The sequence below is a fragment of the Candoia aspera genome, chromosome 6 (genome assembly GCF_035149785.1).
Source record: "Candoia aspera isolate rCanAsp1 chromosome 6, rCanAsp1.hap2, whole genome shotgun sequence".
In the NCBI taxonomy this organism is placed as follows: Eukaryota; Metazoa; Chordata; class Lepidosauria; order Squamata; family Boidae; genus Candoia; species Candoia aspera.
In genome coordinates, this window is record NC_086158.1 from 33,318,246 (window position 1) to 33,340,922 (window position 22,677).

Genomic DNA, 22,677 nt, shown 5'->3' on the forward strand with positions numbered 1-22,677 from the left:
ATACATTTATTTATGGGTGTGCTAGAAACATTTGAGTCTCTTGTGAAAAAAAAGAAGGACTGCTTTTAATTCATTGGAGGTTCTGGTAGGTGGTTTCAAACAGAAAAATGAACACTGATTGGCTGGCAGTCTACTTTCAGCCATTAGCTAGGTCACTGAAGAATGGTTGGCTGAAAGTTTTCTCTTAAAGCACCAGATTCACATATTGTACTTGGAATGTTTGAGATTTGCAGGTAGTAAAGACAATGTGGAGAAAATGCAAGTATATTTTAAAGTATGCTGCAGAAGACTGGCAAACGTAAAGATGGATGGTGTGGCAGATCCCTTACTGAATCTAATAATGTCAATTACATTGTAAAGTCATCACTAGCCTGCCTGTCCTACAGTTCCATATTTAGGACTGCTTTTCAACCATATCTTTGTTAATTACCATCAGCCAAATGAACTTGCTTTTTACTAAAGGATTTTACACAACCAGTTGGATGGTTTGTTTCTTACTGGGGATGTAGAAAGACCATAAGGAGAATCTGCTTTATTTTTAGATCTTACAATTCTAATCATAAGCCTACATTAGATAACCAGAAACAAAACAAAACAAAAGTCATTTGGAACAGTGGATGTAAGATTTCGCAAATGTGATAGAGCTTCTCAGGGGGGTTTGAGATGGAGCAAGTGTAAGGGATTCTTTTCTGTCTTTGCAGCTTGCTAGTTTGATTTTCAATGTGTTCCCATTTATTATAGGTCTTCTATTAAAAGTAAGTCCAGTTGAATTTATTAAGTGGGTGGAACAGAGCTTAAGAGAGTAGAGGCGTAAATCAGTAAGAATTTAATGTGGGTCCAGCAATTATTTGTGCATATCTTCTTTCCAACAAGTTTGAGAAATTCCTGGTGCAATTTATCACCATCCTCAATTTGCATTTTTCTTAAGAATGTAATCTTCAGATGTAAGCTCTAGCATCCACCACTTTTTTGGTTCCCTCTTCCTCCCCTGCATTTTAATCATCTTCCCAGATGAACAGTTTGGGGGAATTTGAAAGTTTATACACTGCTTTGTAATTGACCTAATTAATTCGGATTTTTCACTTTTCCTTTCATAGCCCAAATGGTTACTTTTTCAATGTTTTCACAAATACTCCTTGACTTAATATTTGGCGGCACTGAAACGTATTCGATTTAGGTGACAAGAAAGGGGGAGAAGACTCGGGGGCACCCTTTGCCACATTGCCAACTTCGCCGACCTCCTCTTCTCTAAGCCACAAACCACGTGGTGGCGCTGTTGGTTTATGTTGGAAACACGCACCGGGGAAATGAAACGCTCTGAGATTCTGTCCCTCTTTCCCCCCTCTCCCGCCTTTTGGGGTTTATGGGCCCAGCCCTTAAACGCACAGCCGAGAAAAGGAAAGTCCACTTCCCAATTTGCTCGGGGAAAAGCAAGCAAGCGAATAAAGGTGTTCTTGAAAGACACTAGGTTGCCTGCTGGTATCTTCGCCGGCATGTGCGCTCTGCCTTGGGATGAAAACTGCGGGTGCGCGTAAAAGACCTCGGGGACAGAGCCATAAAGTAGTTGCTTTCTAAGAACTAAGCATTCCCAGTGGGAGGAAATCGCTCGCCGTCCCGATATCCTGCTTATCAAAAAGTCAGCTATCAGCAGGCGGATTTGGTGATCTCGGAGGAATGCCCTCCGAAGGGAGCTGCCAGGCTGGTGAGAATTCGCGTAAGGAAGAGATCACCATTTCGCATTTTTCTCCCAGATATACAGTCACACGCCAAAGGGGTGAGATATTTTCGAAGAGCAGTTTGTTTTTTATAACCCATTGTCCTGTTTGCGGAAAGTTCTCCCCTAGTTTTTGGGGAGCACCATCTAAATCGCGCAGTGCCTGTGAATGCCAGGTTACGTGCTTATTTATGTATTTATTTCAGTTGGGTTAGGCGAGGAGTCGATGAAAACCGTCGACTCTACGGAAAAATCCGTGTGTGTGTGTGTGTGTCTTACGAACGACCACCTTTAAAGGTGGTTAGAATTGGCTGGACCAGACGGAAAGCTCCTTGGAAATCCAAATTCATGAAACGCTTCTCATCCCTCTTTCCCCAGATTTTATTCCATTATCCCTGAAGCATCTTTTATCAAGCCTTGTCCCTGAAACTGGAGTGCGGTCTAACCTGCTTCAGTTCTAGTGAAACGTTCGCACACAATGCAGGCGTCCCTCTTGAAATTATCCTGCAGTCTTCTTTCCTCGTAACGTCTGCCATTCAAAGAAGAAATAAGAACATAATTACAGTAAACCCCAATATAACCAGCTTTTATAAAGCGTTTTTTCCTAATGCGGGCGGGGACTATTTCCTTTCTGTCAAAGAAACTCGCATATCGGTTCCCTGCTGGACATTTAAATTCAGGACATCGCTCCAGGAATTTCAGGGGAGAATAAGGGAATCCGAGAGACGTCCCCTTAGACGGAAACCCAAGTGAGTTCAGTGCGAGCTGCTCGCAGGTATGTGCACATGAGAATACGAGAAAGGAGCGTTGACTGAACCAAGCTTGGAAGCAGGAAAGCACAACAGTAAATGCGGACTGGAGGAAGGAGAAAGCCAGCGAAAAGGCACAGACCGTCTGCCAGCCACTTCTGCATCTTTCGAGGAAGCTCTGAATACTAGGGGAACCAGGAGGAGGTGGGGGGTCCCTCCGAGCTTGGAGGGCGTGGTTTTAGGAAGAGGGCGTGTCTGGGGCTGGCTTTGCTCTCAGGAAGCTCCTCCGACAGGCGAATGGCGTTGATGGACGGTGGGACGTCACGATTCCTCCCCCGCCCCCTTGGCAATGTCTACAGCCTGCTGCACTCCCAATTTAAGCATTTATTCCACTGGGATAGAGGAGTCTAGAGCAGCGCTGGCACCAAAAAACCATGGCTGGGATTGTATATTTCACCGTCTTTTCGCTTTTCTTTGGGATTTGCGAGGGGGTCACCGGCTCTCGGATATATCCGGCCAATGAAGGTGAGTGAGGGAAAAAGGGTCCCGGGCCGAGCCGCGACTTTGCCCTCTCTCTCGACTGGCTTGTATGGGGAGGGATTTGGGTCGCGCGAGGGTCTCGTCTCTTGCAGGACCAGCTCCCGCGGGCCAAACACTGGCCAACTTGAAAGGGCAGGCAACCTAAAGTTCGACCTTTCGCCTGCAGAAGAAGGGACGGACAACCCCGCGGTTGGCTCGTCGCAAACTTAGGCTGGTGGCGGAAAGCCAGCGGAGAGCGCTCCGCGGGGGTGTCTTTCAGAAGCGTCGCCCCCTTGCCAGTCTGCCCTTCGCCCTCTCTCCTCTCCGTTCCCTGGCCGCTCCATAGAGAGGTGAAAGTTTGGAGAGTCCCGGCTGCTGGCTGCTGGCTGCTGGCTGCCGGCTTTGTGACCGGCCGGTCGGCTTGGATCGTCGCCTTCCGTAGCCGAATTTGCCGCAGACGTGACAGCGTTGCGCCGGCGGCGCAAACCCGCGTGGGAGCTTGACCTGGATTTCTAGCGCGAGCTGCTTTCAGCCAGCCAGTCTGGTGCAAACACGCCGCCAGACCTCTTCGCTCTCTGAGAGAAAGTCCTCTTTGCTAAACAGCCAAGGCAAGCGAGTTACACAGATCTGGTTAGGGTTTTAATTTATTCTAGACCGGCGCCTTAAGTTCAAAGCAGCCTTTCTCCGAAACAGGACTGGGTTTCTCTGTCTGCCCGCATTCTTCCTTTCAGCACCTTCTTTGCTGCGGCCGTGGGGTTATTTTCTTGCTGATTTAACGTCTTGGAGAGGCAGCACTTGAGCAAAAGAAAGAACCATTCAGGGTTTGGGTTTTTTTTCCCCGAGTCTGATGTTACATAACCGTGGACGCGCGTCCCCACACACAAACGCGCGCGGCGGCGCGGGCTTCACTCGACTGCGCGCATCGAGGTGACTTACGTGTTCATGAACCTGCTTGACAGGAAAGTGCGTGGGGGGTGCGCGCGTTTTTCTATGCGCGTTCCCGCACTTTCTTCCTCCATAAGAGATGTCCTTACTTATTTCAGTCCGGCTCCGGCCACTGGGAGTCAGATACCTGTAACTTCAAATGCAACCTGCTTTTATGATATGAGATGCCTGGAAAATCACTTGGCGCGTAAGACAAATAGAGTCAATGAGTTGTTCAGACTTGAAAGCGAGCAAGCGAAGGATTTTGCAGAACAATTTTCCGATGATTGTCCCCATCACACCGTGAATTTTTTTCGGTCCCCTTCTGCTTGCTTTCTATTATCTTCTTTATCATCAGCAATTTGATAGTTCTTCATCTGCTGAAGAAAGGAGGGACCGTTTGTACACGAATCATAAATGGGCTTAACCAGAACAATGCGCCTATCCTGTTCGAATAGGATAATGCCTAGGTCCTATTTGAAAATGTCGCCTTAAAACCTTATTTATGATTTATACGGAATCTGTGGTTTTGAAGGCTTACTGGAGTGGGGTGCATGCTGAGCAGCTGAGATTTCATTTAGTCCGTCTCAGCATCTTTTAAGTTATATCTGCACTCGGGAGCCATTTTTCACTCTTAACAGACCCCCAACTCTTGCTCCATTTTTAACAGGAGCCTCCAGAGGTACAAAAAATGCAGTGCTGAAGCTGCTCAGATTTTGGTTCCCTCTTTGTTTCCTATAGGACACCCCCCCACCCCCACCCCCACGATTGCTCATACCCTGCTAGAAATTTTTCCTATATCACAGACCCCACTTTTCATTATTCCCTTATATGGTACCTAGAAATATATTTTTAAATCATTCTGCTTTTCTTGCAAGTGCCATTAAATACCCAGAAGATGGCATGACCAACACAATATGTTGCATTCCTTGTTTATAGTGACAGTAGATTAAGTTATCTATTGAACCTGCCTCTGAATTCACTGACATTTTCCTATGAGATGTACAATTCATAAAGAGAAGTGGCAAATGATGTAAACAATTCTCGTTAAAGTTAGTGAAATTACCATTTTATTTCCTCTTGGAAGGTTCATCTATCAAATATAGCATTGTCTCAGACATTCATGTAATAAAGATGAATTACGAGGAATAGGTGCATTCTGTACACATTTCTGTGAGAGCAAATCTTGATGAGCTCTATTGGACTTCCTTTCTGATTAAACACACATAGAATTACACTGCACGTAGCATTCAAAGACTGAGTAATATCTCAGAACATTTTATCTTAGTTTTTTAAGAAATCCAAAACAATCCAATTTGGGCGTGTTAATCCTTATTGAAGATTACCTTTGAGCTGTGAATTAAGAGGTCCTAAATGCAAATCTCACCCTAGCCACAGAATCAACATGTGGCTCAGTGGGATAGTGTATGTGTCTGTGGCTTGGTGTCTTATTTATGTTGGCTGCAGTCTAAAAATGGTTATATTGGTTTATCCTAGAGGACTGTTGTAATAATTGCTGATATTTGTGAATTTGGAAATGCAGAGTGGATTTGAGTCCAAATCCATGAAAAATGTGCTTAAGGAAAAGCGGGGTTAGACCTGATCAGTACTTGGATGGGAGACTACTAGGAAATTTTAGGGCCGTAAATTAGACTGGGAAGTAAAAATAAATAAATTCTTAACAGAAGCCCAGGGCAAACTATTCCTTATAATTATAATTATAATAAAGAAAATGACATGGATGTGTCCATGAAGTCACTGGGTATCATGCTGGATTTGAAGTGGACTTTAGCTTTAGTTATAAATAACTGAGGTCTCCTTAGCTTTTTTTTTTAATGATTGTTTTCAATGAGGAAATGGAAAATGCCTCAGTTCTATATCATCATCATCATCTTCTTCTTCTTCTTCTTCTTCTTCTCAGAGCCACAAAATGTGTTTTTGTATGTATGTTTTTTAATAATATTTATTGTAAATTAGAACTGAAAATCCCTGCTTATATTGGGGAGATTTTTATTTCTTTGGTTGGGTAGGATCTTCCTTTTCATGTTTAGATCATTCAGGTGATATTTTTTGAAACAGTCTGAATTTCAGTGCTTGGAACTTGATATTTATTTATATAAATATATATATATGTTTTTTTTTTCTGCAGTTACCTTATTGGATTCCAGATCAGTTCAGGGTGAACTTGGCTGGATAGCAAGCCCCTTAGAAGGAGGGGTAAGTTCTGAATCTTTATCTGATCATGAAAAATATATGAAATAATTAGTAAATTTCTAGTGATTCTTAACAGCCTTTTCATAGTTGATTGTGAGAAGGTCAGGTTTTTTTTTTCTATGGCCTTTATGATGTTAATTACACTTTGTTGGTAAATTCTTGTATTTCCTTATATAAACCCATGGATATCTCTGTCATGAAAGAATCTTTTAAAAAAGCAACAAGAATTTTAGAATCAGAGTCTGATGAGATAAACACCTGGGAAACCAAGTCAGCAGGTTTCTTAAGAATTCAATTCCATTTAGGGAGCTAAATATGTATCTGTAAGTCCCAAGACAGTCTTTCACATACTTCTTCAAAAGTCACTCACAAATACCAATTTTTAAAATAACTGAATTATATTTTTCTTGATGATCAAGGGGAAAGCCATACTTCTTCTTGTAATTTTATAACATTAATACTTTATATGAATACTGTTCTGAAGGATGCACAAAAACCACAATTTTATTCCATTTTACAATGATAACACTGAATAAATTATTTTGATATTTTAATAAGATTATGTTTAAACAAAGTATCATCAGAATTTCACATGAGGGGTACATTGGCCATACTAGAAAATATTCTAATGTGTGAAGCCACTATCATTTCATAAATTTATCTCCTAGGCAATAGAAAGGCAAATGTTTCAATATTCCTTTTTAAAATGTCAATATTTAGCTGTAAATATTCTTTTTTTTAATGTCAAAATAATTATTTTTGGGGTAGAAGGATCAGAGCATTGTACAAACAGAACAAGAGCTTGGCCTAATCTATTAGTGAATGGGAATAATGAACACATTTGTAGATCTGGATGCAGAGAGAAACTGGAATCTCAGCTTACTTAGTTATTTGCACCATCATTCCTAATTAAAAGAAATTTTAGATAAATAGCATGTAGCTTAGGTATGATGGATCCAAGGAACTGCTGAATAGACTGTAATTCTTACTGGACTTATTGGATAACCATCAATAGTCTACATATCATAGGATCAGAGATTTTATTAAATAATGAAATATAGCTTTCCTTTTGCTATTACATAAACAGGGCAAATAAGGAGAACAATTTCCAGAGAAAAACAACAATGTGCATGGTATTCCCAGTGCTACATAAAGCTCTTTAAAATTAAGGACAAATCTTGTCTTAATTGCATAAAGGCAAACTATTCATGCCAACTGAAGGCAAATCAGAAGCTTTCAAATACTGTCAAATATGTAACTACAGATGCAGATCCTGTTACTGAAATACATTATTCTTTAATATTCCTTGTACATTTGTGTTTGTGTGCTTGTATGTATCTCCCTCTCTGTGAAACTGGAAGTGATGTGAGGCTATTTATTTAGAGATGCATTATGCATAAGCTTTGAATTAGCCTTTCGATGGGAAAATAGTTGATTGTCCTGTCCCCATTGTTGTTATGACTGAACTTGACTGCAGTCAAGTTGTGGTTTGCCTATGCTGTTCCTGGAACCCCTCCTCCTTTCCTTCATGCAAGAGGAAATGATTGGCAAGCTTCTGGGTGCAGACAGCATACATTCAATGCTGATTGCAGCCAATTGCCCTTATCTTTTGACAATGGGAAAGGTACAGCTTTATCTCAGCCAGGCATTCCAGTTAATCTCGTACCCTGGAAAGATCAATACATTGGTCTATCTTTTGGTGTAAGGGGCATCTCAATAACTGTTTGATCCCCCCCCCCTAAAAACATTGGGGAGAAGTGTTTAATGCTAATATATGACTCATTTTATTAAAGCTTATACATGATAGTGATAAAAAAAAAACTTAAGGGGATCTAGTCTGCTTTCAAATCTGTCTGTAGGAAAGCTTGAAAAACATTTTTAATAGCTTCGTATGCTGCAGGTTTCTTTCAGGGTATTGGACAGATTTTTTTTTCTTTCTTTTCAAGAATACCCCAAGATAGTGTTCAAAGATAAGCTCTCCTTCCTGTTATATCGTATGGAGCTTACTGTATGATGCAGAACCCTATTTTATCATTTCAGAACAGGTCATTTCTGAAACGTGAAGTATTTTATATATTAATATGAGAGATTGCAGATAAAATAGGTCACTTTACCCAAATGAGTAAGTCTGTTACTAAGTCTATAGCAGCCCTTGAGGAATGAATGTGTTAGAATATACATATAATTAATGGTTTACTTTTAAAATTTGAGTTGAAAGAAACTGTTGGCCTGGAATGCCTTATCCTGGAATGCCTTATCCTGATTATTAAAACATAGGAAGGCTGTTTGAGAAAACCAAAGAGGAGGACAAAATTAATCTTTGACCACACACTTTATCAAATAATAATTTATTGCATTTGGAAATCTGCAGTTTTTATTATGTTTGGCTCTCTTACTGATGTAAATATGAAATGAAAAATTCAGTTCTGTTGAGGAAGGGAAGAAGTCATGACCAAATCCTGTGAGGAATTTGGCAGCAAAGGGCCTGTGTTCTTTTCAAAGAATTCAACAGGCTTTGGACCAGCCTTATAATTTGACTTGTCTTTTGTGTAAACATGCAGAAGGAAATCCCATTGACCATTTTTATTCCTTCCCCCCTTTCGTCCCTGCCCTCTCCCAGAGGATAGGGTATTGGATCATAAAGGGCAGAATTGTAACACAATGCTTGTTTCATGGCAGTTGTAAATTAAAGAACTTTGTTGCTCACTTTGTGCGTTAGCATTTTACATTGATAGATGGCTTTCTAGTTTCCCCTATTATCCGTGACACAGTTTGACACGGTGGATATTCTCCCTCTCTCTCTCTCTCTCTCTCTCTCCCTGTTCTTGAATTCTCAAGTATCTCTAGACAATAACTCAAATATTATCATCTTGACTCTGGGGGTTAGCTGCCACAGCTCTATAAAGAGATTTCAGCTATCCAGCATTCTGTTTAAACTCAAGAGCACTTTAATGGTTATGAACTTTAATGATTATGAACACAATACATCAAAGAGTAATTTGCATCTTACAACATCCACTGGCACAAGCACATTTATTTTGCTTGGTGATGAAGCCTCTCACAACTACTTTATAATGCTATTCTATTGTTTTGGTTTAATGTACAGGGTTGAATTTAGTTAATATTTTGTATAAGTGGGGGAAAGGGGCATATTTGTCTTTGATCCTGAATTCAGCAGAACCATACCTCTTTTTGCAAAGGAAGAGAAAGGAAAAGCCACAGCAGTAGTTTCTTTTTTCTGTATCATATGATTAACATAATCACATTTATCATTTTTCAAAGCTCTTTTTGACTGCTATCATTCTTTTCTCTCACTCCTGCTGGACCACTACAAACAAAATAAAATAAAATTCACTCTTCAGAACAACTTTTTCTGTGGTTGAGTACACAAGTTTGTGTGGACATATGTATACACTAGCTACCCAAGGGTTAATCATTATAGATACCAATGACATAAGCTGTGGTGTCGTTATTACTATTTGAGTTCTTCAGGAACACAGACTGTTTTGCTTGAGGTATTTGAAGATAGATTGTTTTGAAATGAGCCAACATGTTCATGGTAGAAAAATTAAAGTTTTTTATGTTGAAGCTATTTATTTCAGTGTGATGTGCGTATGCAGTATAATCCTTCTGATGCTGAAGAACTGAACCTTAATCTTTGTTGTGGGTTAAAAATATTCTTCCATTATCCAGTAACATTTCCATATATTTAATAGACTGGGACCTGCATTCAGCTAATGTATAGCATGTGAGTTGTAGCCAAGTGAAACTGAAGATGCTGGAATAAATGAGAAAGGCTAGTACTGAAGAAAAGACAAAAAAAAAAAAAGGATGTTGCACAATGAGAGTGTGAATTTTGAAAGGGGAATTCCTCTTTTATAAACTTCTTAGGCCATTAAACAAATATACCTGTATCTGTAATAGAAGGATATTAATAGTGACCTGTATTTCAGGGTTTTGGTATGAATTACTCAGATAATGACATATAACTTTTCCTTATAGTGAATCAGATAATTAATCCATCCAGTTCAGTTTCTTCTACACTTAGTGGCAGAAGCCCTCCAGAATTTCAGGCAAACTTCTTTCCCAGGATTAGCCAGAGATAGTGGTAATTGAACCTGACACCTGTTGTATTCCGTTATTCAGATATGATGCTTTTCCGACATAGAAAATATATGCAAATCTCTTTGAACATGCACATAGTAAAATTTATCTTTCTCACACAATATGTATAGATATATGTTTATAAATGTGTGTGCATGTATGTGTGTGGTGTGTGTATGTATGTATGTGTGTATATATATATAAATATATATATAGATTACAGTATTCTGAAGCATCAGGCGTCCTCTATCTGAACACTGAAGACTGATTATTAGATGTGACAGGAGGAGATTTTTCTGCTTGATGAATATTTTATTGTATTTAGAGCTTGCTAATGACGGGTTTAATGGTTATTTGGGATTTTGGTAATATTGTTTTAGTAGGTTTTGTGTTCTGTATTTTATTGTAGTCTGTAACTTGCTGTGTGATGGTGAAGAACGTAATATCAGAATAGTTGACGATCAAGAAGTGATTAAGTTCTTATTTCTGCTCTGTTTCTGATGCATATCTGAGGCCAAGTTCCTTAATCTTCTTTTTGTTTTTTGCCTAAACACTAATATACAAATAGAATATCTGTTCAAATTAAAACCTTTTTCTTTTTATATAGCTCTTATTAGCAGCCTGAACTATTCAAATCATGCTATACAGAGAATGGTAACTAGAATACTGTTGGCAAATTGCTGGCATTTCTTATAATCTGAAAAATGACACTGCCCAAACATCTTAAACTGTGCAGCTTTTAAAGCTAATTTCCTCTTGATTATTGCTTTAGTTAATTCAGATGTGTGATGCATCCTTGGTAGTTTGCATTGATGGTTGTTGTGTAAAGGCCAATGATACCAGTAGTACAATAGAAATAAATTTCTCTGGTGAAGGTTTGATTGTATATTTCACATGATTTTATTTTATGCCTGTCTGTCTGATTATTTACAGTGGGAAGAAGTCAGCATTATGGATGAGAAAAACACACCAATCCGCACTTATCAAGTCTGCAATGTAATGGAACCAAGTCAGAACAACTGGTTACGGACTGATTGGATTCCCCGTGAAGGGGCTCAGAGGGTTTACATTGAAATCAAGTTCACCCTAAGAGACTGCAACAGCCTGCCAGGTGTTATGGGAACTTGCAAGGAGACTTTTAACCTCTACTATTATGAATCAAGCAATGACAAAGAGCGTTTTATTCGAGAAAGCCAGTTTGCCAAGATTGACACCATTGCTGCTGATGAGAGTTTTACTCAGGTAGACATTGGTGACAGGATCATGAAATTAAACACAGAGATACGTGATGTGGGCCCACTGAGCAAGAAGGGATTTTATCTGGCATTCCAGGATGTAGGTGCTTGCATTGCCTTGGTGTCTGTTCGTGTCTTCTACAAGAAATGTCCCCTGACAGTCCGTAATCTGGCTCAGTTTCCAGATACAATCACAGGGGCTGATACATCTTCTCTGGTTGAGGTTCGTGGTTCATGTGTCAACAACTCAGAAGAGAAGGATGTGCCAAAAATGTACTGTGGGGCAGATGGTGAATGGCTGGTACCCATTGGCAACTGCCTGTGCAATGCTGGGTATGAAGAGCATAATGGAGAATGCCAAGGTAAGCCCTATTGCATCGTACTGTTCATTAAAGGATGGTGTATGTAATTGAATCAGAGAGGAGACTAAATTGAAGAAAGCCAGTAATTAGCAGTCCCTGTGGGGATGCAGAGGGACAGAGTGGTCTAATGAGGAAGTTCAGTAGTTCCAGGAGGCAGAGCTAAAGGATGCATGATTCTGATAGAACAAAGACGCTACCATAAGATGCAGAAGGCAAAAAATACAGCGATCAGAGGGTAGGTTAGAACTAGTTTGCATCTTGCCACTCATGTTTAAATGTTTGTCATACATTCATGTTATTTCATTTAAGTGAAAGTGTTTCCTTTTGTCATTTGAAAATTTAAATTTAACAAGAATCATGGCAAGGGAATTTCAGTCAGAATAATAATGAAAAAAAAACAGCTAGAAACTTTTGTTTTTACTTTCATGATGGAAGATAATGCTTTGGTTTTAAAATTCTTTTTAGTCTCTTTCAAAATAACTCTTTACTGTCTCACTTGAGAATTCCTCTACTAAGTAATCCTTGAATGGATGACATGGCTGCTTTTGTGAAATATTTTTATTTCTCAAAAAGTCTCCATTGTTTCATTTACAAAAGATCTTGCTAGGAGACTGGTCAGAAATGCAAGAAGTCATCTGTTTGTCCCCTCCTTTTCCTATCCTCCACAGAATTAGGGATTAACCTTCATATAAAAGGCAGCTTATTTTAAAGGAAAGAAAAGAAAAAGAGCTTTAAATCTCCTTCGTGATTCCCTTGATTTTTAGTTATACATTATTATGATTTTATAAGCAGACTATAACTGATTATGTACTTGATTACCCCTGTAGCCACCTGTTCAAGATCAATCTCTAATGATTTTCTTTTTCAAAATAATGGCTTTATGTATTTCTAAGGTAATAAGATTTAGGGTACTGCGTTTGACGTATTTTAATTGCATTTTGCTAAAAATCCCTTTTTAAATTAATGAACAAAACAAACATCACACTATTTTATTTGGTAAAGTTAGTATACCATAGCAGTTTCATCCCACCTGTCTGAAATAGGTTCATATGATCATTTATAGACAATTTGAAGTTAATTATTATTTGAAATAAACCATTGCCCTAAACATTTTCCTTTGCTGTCATGTATTAATCAGATATTTATATGCTTATTGAAGAAGAGTTGAGCATAACTTCATGATACTTCTTGATACTTCTTGATATAATTATAACTTTGGAGTGAGAACTGAAATGAAATGACAACACATCATAACAGAAGCAAGTAATTTTCTCTCTGGAAATGGACAGGAACATTAAAAAAGTTTGAATGCCTGGCACAAATAAATTGTTGCCAATATACAGGTATCATGACATTAGGAGATCTTTGATGTGTAGGAAAAGATTTATATTTTTACTAGTTTTTGTACTTCTTGGAATTTAATTTTTATAGAGCTTGGATTGGGGAAACAGATGGATACAATTAGAGTATTGGCTATTGCAAGGAGATTAGATTATATTTCACCAAAGGGAGTGTTGAGGCATATTGGCTCATCCTGACTGATGCAGAACTAAAACACTCCTTAGTCAGTGACCCACACATTATTTAATCAGCTGATAAAGGGGGTCCTGTGTGGTTGAAGTCACTTAGGATGTTTTGGGAGCAAAAAAGTACAGTGTGAGCAGTTAAAAAAAACTTCAAAAAGGGGGAAACAACCCAGTAAACAGAACACCTCACTATCTTAAAAAAAATACATGCACACCTCACTGCACTTTGGAAAACTTTCACCCCACAAGTTAATATCAAATCCAACTCTCTTTCATGTTTGAATCTTTCCCATATTAATACCAGCTCATTAAAGTTCCTTGAAGTGAACGTAAACCAATAAACAACACTGTTTCATCTCCCAGTTCCATGATAAGATGTGCCTTTTTGTGTACATATTTCCTGAACTCCAAATTTTAGTAGGATTTCTGAATAATGGTATTGGCTCTGAATCCAGAGTATTTTCTTATTAATATGCCACAAAGCAGATGATCAGGGATTGAATACTCTCACCGTAGCTTAGCTTGGTCTTTAGCTTGGCTATCATTATAAATCAGCTACTGTATAGTCCTTATAACATTTGGGGTGAAAATCATACCGATATGTCATTGTGAAATTGGAAGACAGACATGAGGGATGAGAAACCTATCAAGTCAACAATATTTGTTAACAGTCTACCCAGACTCTTTTTCAGTGTAGAGACTTGGCAATACAAATGCAAGGGAAGGCCATAGGTCATTCACTTCCTCATCCATCTTCCTCCTGTGGTCCTTAGGTCAGAGTTAAGATTGATTAAGATCTTAAAACCTAAACAAAGGTTTGATGGACAGATGATAAGGCAAAAGGTGCTCCTATTATTTGGAGCTATAGTATTATTCATCTATTGAAAAAATTAGAACATTGGAAACCAATCTACATTTCTTCTTATATATGCATGCTAATTGAGATGACAATGATGATAATGATAACAAAGAACATGTAGTGGAGACTACAGTTTATATTTATCTGGTAATGTCTGCATTCTCCCCCAAAATAGCTGCAAGTTCCTACAGCCTCTTGATCTTGAATAACATTCTCTGAAATGAAAGTATTTTGTGACAAAATAGATTTTTATCCACAATATAAGATCATTTATCCAAAGATTTTTTTATACATACTGTTCTGCTTACTTTACACATTTCCAGCCCCCTTTTCTGCTGGCTGAATTTCTTGTCTCAAATTGAAGAAAAGCGGGGGGGGGGGGTGCGCTTGAGTTCCAAACCTTTTGGAAAGAAAAAAAAATGATGGAAATATATTAATGAAATATGAAATTGCCTTAGCTTTGAAGTCTATAGCAAGGTGAAGATGATTATGGTTTTCAGATAAAATTCAGCCACTGGGTGATGTTCCCTTTACTAGAATTCATTGTTAAGATTTAAGTTATTTTGTTAATAACTAACAAGAAATCAGTAAACACACTGAACTAATTTCCTTATTAAAGTGAAGAAATGTAAGAACACATAGGAAAAGTAAAGGTATATTAAGCAAGTAATAGGATGCTCTCTGAGCTTGTTGTCATGCTGTCTGTGAAACTAAAAGTTGCATTTGATGTTTAATGTTTTTGCACCATAAAAATCCAGATACATTTATTATGATATACATAAAAGTTCCAATAATTCAGTATCATATATTCTTAAATACATGCTTAATTTTATATATATTTATATAAGCTTATTATCAGAATATCTTACAAGTCTTAAAGTATCATTTTGAAACATCTTCCCTTTGTTACTTTTGGATTTTTCTTTTTGTCTTTAATTATGGGATACTTCAGACTCAGCAATTTGAATCATATAAATGCTCTTATCTTTGTGGTTTTAAATAACTCCATTCAATATAACTGGAGAGTGATTTTGTTGTTATTACAATGGTTTATTTTATTTTATTTTTTCATTACATTGTTTAAATATGAATGCCTATTTTATATGCATGTAAGCAATCGTAAATGTAATCCTGCAGCTTTACAGTTGTAGGGATTTGGGTTTTGTTTTGATTTTTGTTTCTGTTTTCATATCCACATGTTTTGCTCATGAGTAGCTTCAGAAAGCAACCTTCAGATGTAACCAGAAAAAAAAAGTAACTTTTAATTTGTAAATTATATATTTTCAAGTATTCAGAGCATTTGAATGTATTTTCAGATCTGTCCCATTAAAATTAGTGAGGCTTCCTATTGAATTGACTATAAGATTATATTGTAAAATAGTGTCAGATTCTGGGCAGGTTTGTGTAGAGAGGTAAGTCATTGCCTTTTATATTTATAAACTAATTATTTATAAATAAATTGTGACATGCATAATATATGTAGTTTACTTGTTCAATTTGCCCCTTCCCTCCCTCATATTCTCCATTGAAATAACTGCAGCTTTTTTTTTATTTTCTTCTTTAATAAGTGCAGCAAATTCTGGCTAGCCTTATCAAGGTTGTATGAATTATATGTGAAATGTTCATAGTTTGCATACTAAAGCTAAAATATTCATTCTAATTTGTAGGCTTGGCCACAGCCTGAGAAATACAGCCTGGCAGTTGCTGGGTTATTTATCTGTGTTTAATAGCATGGTCCACTGATTTTAGATCTTTATTATAGCTGCAATGAGATGTGAGAAAGGAAGATTTCAAGCCATCTCTTATATCTTTTGAATCCCTCTGCCTTTTGTCTTCTCCTTGCTCGACTTTTAACTTGTGGGATCAAATTCTGCTCTCATTCCATCTGATTATTTCCTTCTTTTGATATACTTTCTGGGAGCAGGTGAGGTCACATAGCTTCATGAGCTGGAAATAATTAACACTTCCATGACTAAATGGTCACTTTATGAATATTCAGGATCAGCTTCTCCCACCCTGGGAAGCAAACATGTTTGTCCCATTCTCATTACTCCCATTGGAAGCCAGAGAAGTTTCCCCTGTGAATGGAGGATTGTCAGCTGTCTGGCCAGTTTGCTTTTTGCATACAGCAGATCCCTCATTTGCATATCTTGTATACATCCTCATGCAAAGTAGCCCACCCATTTCCCACTTTCACAAAGGAGATAAACGCTTCCTTTGGAAAGAGTGAAGGAGAAGCTCCTTCTGTCTATTATGTAGATGCTGAAGTCTTGGGTTTCATGCAAATAAACTCCGTTTTGGTTTAAAGTCCTTTGTTTAAGAGATAGGGAGGGTGATATTTCCACAGTATTTCTCTTTACAGCTCAGGCCTTCAGCTATATGAGTGTGCTTTGATTGTCACCACGTATATGTAAAACAGGTTTGGGACCTCTTTGTGGGGGGAAAGTGGATGGGTTATGAAGTGAAACATTTGCGCTTTAGGTGGGATCTTTCCCCTGAGTTTCCATGTTGGGAAATTAAAGTGTCACCTAAAGTAACAACTTAGGTTAAAGGGGGTGGGAGGGGTGAAAATATCCTGATTTATTACTTCAAATTAAAATGAAATTGTGATGTGCTGAGTCTTCAGACAAGAAGGCTTTCTGTTGCACTGACTTTAGCAGACATAAAATGAATATGAATCAACTGAATTAAAATTTTACAGTGCTTTTAAGAGAAAAATCTGTGTGATTGCTTAAAAAATACAATCAAAAGTAAAGATATTTCAGATAATTTATTATCTCTGCCCCCTCTGCTCACCATACAATCCTTTGCTTGCTGTAGTGTGATTGAATCTTGCTGTAGGTTCCAACAAGCAAGTTTTCATGGAACAAATCAGTTGAAAGTTTGTTATTGATTAGACAATAATGCTACACTTCATTAAAAAAAGGGGGGGGAAATGAGTGTTTTCATTTTGTGTCATATATATCAACAGTATGACCACAGGACCAAAATCCGCTGTACATGTCTTTCTATAAAATAATAGTAAAGTATTGATTCCCTCATCCCGTGAATATGCACACAAAGCGTTTTGATATGCAATTAGTGTTTAATTCAAAGTTAATTTCACAGAGCAGTAAACTGCAGAGTGTCAGGCCATGTGGCATAATTAAGTGGAGGTTTAGAACAACAAAGAAACATGCAGAAGGAGTTGGTTCATTTCCGAGATAGAATGGAAGTAGTGAGACATTTTTCTTCCAAGCCACTGAAAGATGGAATAGGAATGATAGTGGATACCATCATATACCTCCTGGCTCTTCTTTCCTACCCACTTGCTTATATACTCCATTTTAAGTTTTCCATACAATTAACACAGATTTTCAGGACAGTTTATAAGTAAAAAAATTAAATCCATAAAATAAACATGTGAAAATAAAATAATACTCTTTTTTTGATTGGAGATCTTGCTTTTTAGATCAGTTCTTAAAATGGCTGGAGTTTTAACCAATCCAGTCTCATCTGAAAAAACATAAAGTCTACAGCAACTCTAGAAGAGTGGTACTATTATAGCTTGTAATTGTAATTACTTATTCACAGCAATTGTAGTAGTAGTGGTTATCTTTACTCCCCTTTATTAGCATTTTTTAATGAATTTATTAGTTTATTAAATTTATATTGCTTTCCACTTGTATCATTTCCTGTTAATAAGAAGGTGAAATATAGATTAACCCAATGCTGGGTGCTTTTGGGGGACAGATTTAAAAATGACAAAATAAGTATTAGTTCCTTAATGTTCCTCATTAAAGAAACTGTAAAAAAAAGTCACCCTTTTTTATCTTCTTGAGTCTTCAAGGTTATTTTTCTGGTGATATGGCCATTTTGAAGAGAGTGACCAATTCAGGGCTTCTGAGAGTCCTCATTTCTTGAGACACAGGCAAAAATAAACAAGATAGCAGTCAAGATGGAGAGTAACTGACAACTGTGGTCAATACTGAACTTCTGGATAAGTGGCTTAACTTGTAGTTAGCACTGGACTTGGCTTAATATATCATGCAAATGCATCAGTGTCTATACATATGACATTTTTCCTTTTCTCTAGGTAATCAAGACGACTTAGAGTTATTTAAGAGGTGAAAGGCAATTTGTGAGTTTGTAGTAAGACAATCTTCCTTTGCCGTATGGTTTCATGGGCCATCTGTTTGTAATGGAAGTGAATACGTGTTCTTCCTAACCCTTTCTTGTTGCCTTCCTTGCAGCATACTTAGTCTGTGTAGTCTAACATCTCAGTGTCTGCCTTCTCTCTTAGTAGTTCAAAGTCGGCCTTGAATGTATATTTTAAATAAAAGTAGGCGTTATAATGTTGAATTCTGCTTTAAGTATATACTTCCATGCTTACCTCTTCTGGTTATTGTTTATTTGTTTATTTTCTGTATTTATATCAAGGCTTTCTCAGAGACTTCAGGGCACTTTTCAAGGGCTGTCCCCTAATTTTACTCCAACAATAACCCTGTGAGGTAGGCTGGAATAAAAGAGACTGACCAACTAGCCTGCAGTTACGAAGTGAGTTCTGTGGTCACTCAAGGACTTGCATCTGCCCCCCCCCTCCTAAGACCAACATCTTAATCACTGCAGCAGTTTCCCCAATTTATAGAAGTAAATAATAGTGTCATACAGGCTAACCTCAGTGTTACAAATTATTCTGAACCTGACTTTCCTGCCTAGCTTCCTTCTCTATTTACTTGCAAGTTTCCCAGCCTGAGGATTTTGAGAGTTTTGGCCACCACATTCCAGTGGATTCGCTACAGCAGCTAACACTCCCTGGTAGTGATACTTAGATTCAGGCTTTGACAAAAATAATTGTGATTGCTTCAGTCTTCATATCTGTAGAAAAGTATCTTCTGGGTGGAAAAATCGGAGTGGAAACTGATTTCAATGAGTTTACCAGGCATCCCTTGCTCAAACTCTACTGTAAATGCATTGACTAGCATAGAAGAAAGTACTCTGTCAAACTTCTACAGTAATGGTTAAGTCATTGGACTGATAGAGAAATCCAGGATCATATTCTCAATCAACCAAAGAGCTCACTGGGTAGCTCTGAGCCAATTTCCCCTCCCAACTCTTGCTATATTCCACTGCAGTGATTCCCATCCTTTTTCTTTATACATCATCAATATTAAAAGTTCTTAAGGACATCCACATTGGCAATAAACAGCTTTCCCTCAGCCTGGTATGGATTTTGACAGTGAGGCAGAAAGAAGGAATTTGTTTAGATCTCCTCTTTTCTTAATTTGGTGGTCTCCAGATATATTCAGTCCTCTAATTCCCTCACTGGGAATTATGGGAATTGAGGTCTGACATGTCTGGAGGGTACTGGGGGAGTTTAAAACTAGAGAGCAAATGATGGAAGAGAGATGGCCTTATTTTTTCCTTTACCAATATAGTTCTATTTTAATGTCACTAGTTGACATTATGTTCCATCCACTTGGAGCAATCAACACTACTTCTTGCCTTATATTGGACTGCTAGTTGTATCTGGAAATGTTTGTATGCTCAAGAACTAATTATTAGCGGCTCTTCCTTGGCATGAATTAATGATGAAGTTTGTGTGTATTATGGACGTGATGACCAGATATGGTGAAGTAGCTTGCAAAGGTAATTCTTTCTCTGCAAAAGAATAAATAAAATAAAATAAAATAAAGTACATTGTTTGTCTGTTTTCCTTGTGGAATTGACTTGGGCACAAAAGACACTTGTCCGGAACCGAGTGAAAGGTTTGCTGTCCCGTATTCTATATTTTCGTAGAGAAGTTATGAAGGGAAGCTTTTCTAAAATCTTTATTTTATTTATTATTATTATTATTATTATTATTATTATTTATTTATTTATTATTGAAATTTAATTACCGCCCATCTCCCCCAAAAGTGGGACTCTGGGCGGTTTGCAATAAAATCAATCTCCAATCATAAATGTTAAAACCTCATAAAACCAGACCCATTACAATTATTATAAAATGCAATAAATAAATATAAACTCCAAGGGGGTATAAAATTCCAAGCTGGTGGGAGGGCCTCTAGGGTGCAAGCCACCCCCAAGAATGGTTACCCACTTTCCCGCCCCAGGCGAGATGGCAGAACTTAGAATAAAGTGTCTGTTCGAATTTTTGCACAGCCTTATTAACAACCAGTTCTAGACATGGTTTTTTATTGCATTTCTCAGCCAACTAAAATGTAGTTTATAGTTGCTTCCACTGTAGAGCTTTAATTCCATTTTCTCAAAGATAGTAGTGGGTATTATACTAATCATGGCGGTTGAGTGATAAACTGGGAAATAGGAAATGTTGGCTCAGCCTATCACATGGCATGATAGGTCAGCCTCACTTTTGTGGAATACATAGTGTTTTGGACTCTTTCTTGGACTTGAAACAGGGGATCCAAATTCCAGTCCACTGTGAGCCTTAGAAGCTTACTGGATGGTTCTTTCAGTCACTGTCCCTTGGCCCAGTTTATTTCATAAGCTTATTGTTATGAGAAAAAATTGGAGAATAATGAATCATTATCTTTAAAATGACATTATTATAGTGAAGCTTTGATTTAGTGGATTTAAGTACAGTTAATTTTAAATGCAGCAGACAATTTTTTGCTGAATAGTTACGACCTTTTTATTGCTGCCCCTTTTTTGGAAAAGCATTCCCCCAGATGTTTGAATTGCCCCTTTCCTTTTGGCATTCAGAAAGTGTGTAAAGACTTGGTTCTTCAGACAAGCCCACGGGGCAGAATATCTTTGTATTGTTGTTTTTAACTTGAGTTATGGAGGGAAAATTGTTCACTGCTTAGCGTCAGCTATAATTGGAGCAATCCATAAGCCCCATAAATAAACATATAAATAAATTAAACATCATTTTTGTAATGAAGGAAATTATGTTATTTTCATCATTTTCCTAATGACATGATTGCTGAATGACGTAAGGTGACACAAATGATGCTGTTTGAGTCATTTGCATAATTATGTAAGGTGTACCCTCTGATTTAATGGATAATCAGGAATAATCTACATTCCCTCCGCCAGTCGGTCCATTAAATCAATAGACTGCCATATACAGTTTTCAGGATGTAAGTGAAAAATTAGATGAACAGCTACTGCTTAGATGAAGAAATCTGAGGAAAATGGAAGAAATGAAGCTTTCCGGTACTTAAATATGGGTCCATTTTAAAAATTGTTTAAGTTACTGCAAGCCGCATCTTACCATCTGCTTAAACTTCAGCATCATTTTGAAATGTCCATTAATAATAACTTACATTATGGGGAAGATGCTTCACATAGCACTGGTACAAAGCTGCAGTACAGTGTCTTAATTATCCAGATAATCCTGTTTGCTTGTATTTTTAAACTATGAACTGCTAGGTAATTATTCAATTCTTAATAGAAGTCAAATGGCAATGTAAACAATAATTAGGATGTTAGACAGACTAATGCACTTCAAAGCAAATTGGATTTTTTTTTCATACTGTTCAGCATGAAGTCCCATAAAGCTAACAATTTAGTGGCAAGGAAACAAGTTCCATTTTGTTCATATTTTATGGTGTTATCTCTTCATGCCTTGTTTGAGAGAATAACAGTTTGCCCCAAAGAGGCTGCCTGTGCCAGAGCCAAATGTCACTTTAACAATTGGCTCCCTGCTGTTTGCCAGTTGGCTGTGCTCTCCCCTGGCTCCAGATTCGTTCTTTCTTTGTTTCAGTTCTGGCAGGTCAGAGGTTAAACAGAACACTGATTTCCTCCCACAATATTGACAGCAGGTAAATATGGACAGGATTGGTGCTTGATCAGCATGCAGCTCATGCTGAAGAGTTGGTCTTCTGGTGTCTTTTCAGGAGAAATGTGCTTACTTTAAGATTTATATCTCCTTACTTGACTCTTCTTTGATTCTGAATGTCTCTTTGAAAAAGCAGCTCTTCTGTTTGATGCATTCTCCTTAAGCAGACAGCTTTAGAAATCAGTGATATGTTTGGAAAAATAAAAACATTTTAGAATAAGGAATATCCTACTTTAAAATTTACTTCCCCTTTTCTTTTAAAAATGGCCAAGGATCTGCAGTCTGGACCCAACTTCTTCCTGAGTGTTAAACTTTTAAAATCTGATTTAAAATACAGTGCAATTAAATTTCTCAGTAATTTCCCTCCCCTTGTCTTTCTTGTCAGTGCAATAGATATCTAGCATCTCACCCATCTGAGGCAGTTAATTAAATCTTCTCTTTGTCTCCATTACTTCCATTGTATTCCTCCAGAACTCAAGAGCAGTTCACCCTGGTAACAAAAGTCATGAGCAAAAGATGCTTCTTCTTTTTCCTTCATCTATTCCCCACCCAAATATTTTAATCGTGGGGTCCTTACACTTAATGTTGTTGGGTGCAGTGGTCAGAATGATTTTAACAATTGGTTTTCGATGGTTCAAAATCAGGACTTTTAGGAAGAGTGCTGGTGTTTGTTGTAGGGAGGCTG

General features: G+C 37.7%; 1 protein-coding gene across 1 annotated transcript in view; it reads left to right on the forward strand.

The window, feature by feature from the left end:
• The first annotated feature begins 2,869 nt into the window (after positions 1 to 2,869).
• The window catches only part of EPHA4 (EPH receptor A4), a 168,655-nt gene continuing 148,847 nt past the window's right edge, over positions 2,870 to 22,677 (forward strand). Inside the window, exons 1-3 of the mRNA XM_063306702.1 lie at positions 2,870 to 2,988; positions 6,056 to 6,123; positions 11,158 to 11,821. Of these exons, the coding sequence (XP_063162772.1) occupies positions 2,898 to 2,988; positions 6,056 to 6,123; positions 11,158 to 11,821 (823 nt within the window). The 5' untranslated portion in view covers positions 2,870 to 2,897. The remainder of the gene's footprint in view (positions 2,989 to 6,055; positions 6,124 to 11,157; positions 11,822 to 22,677) is intronic.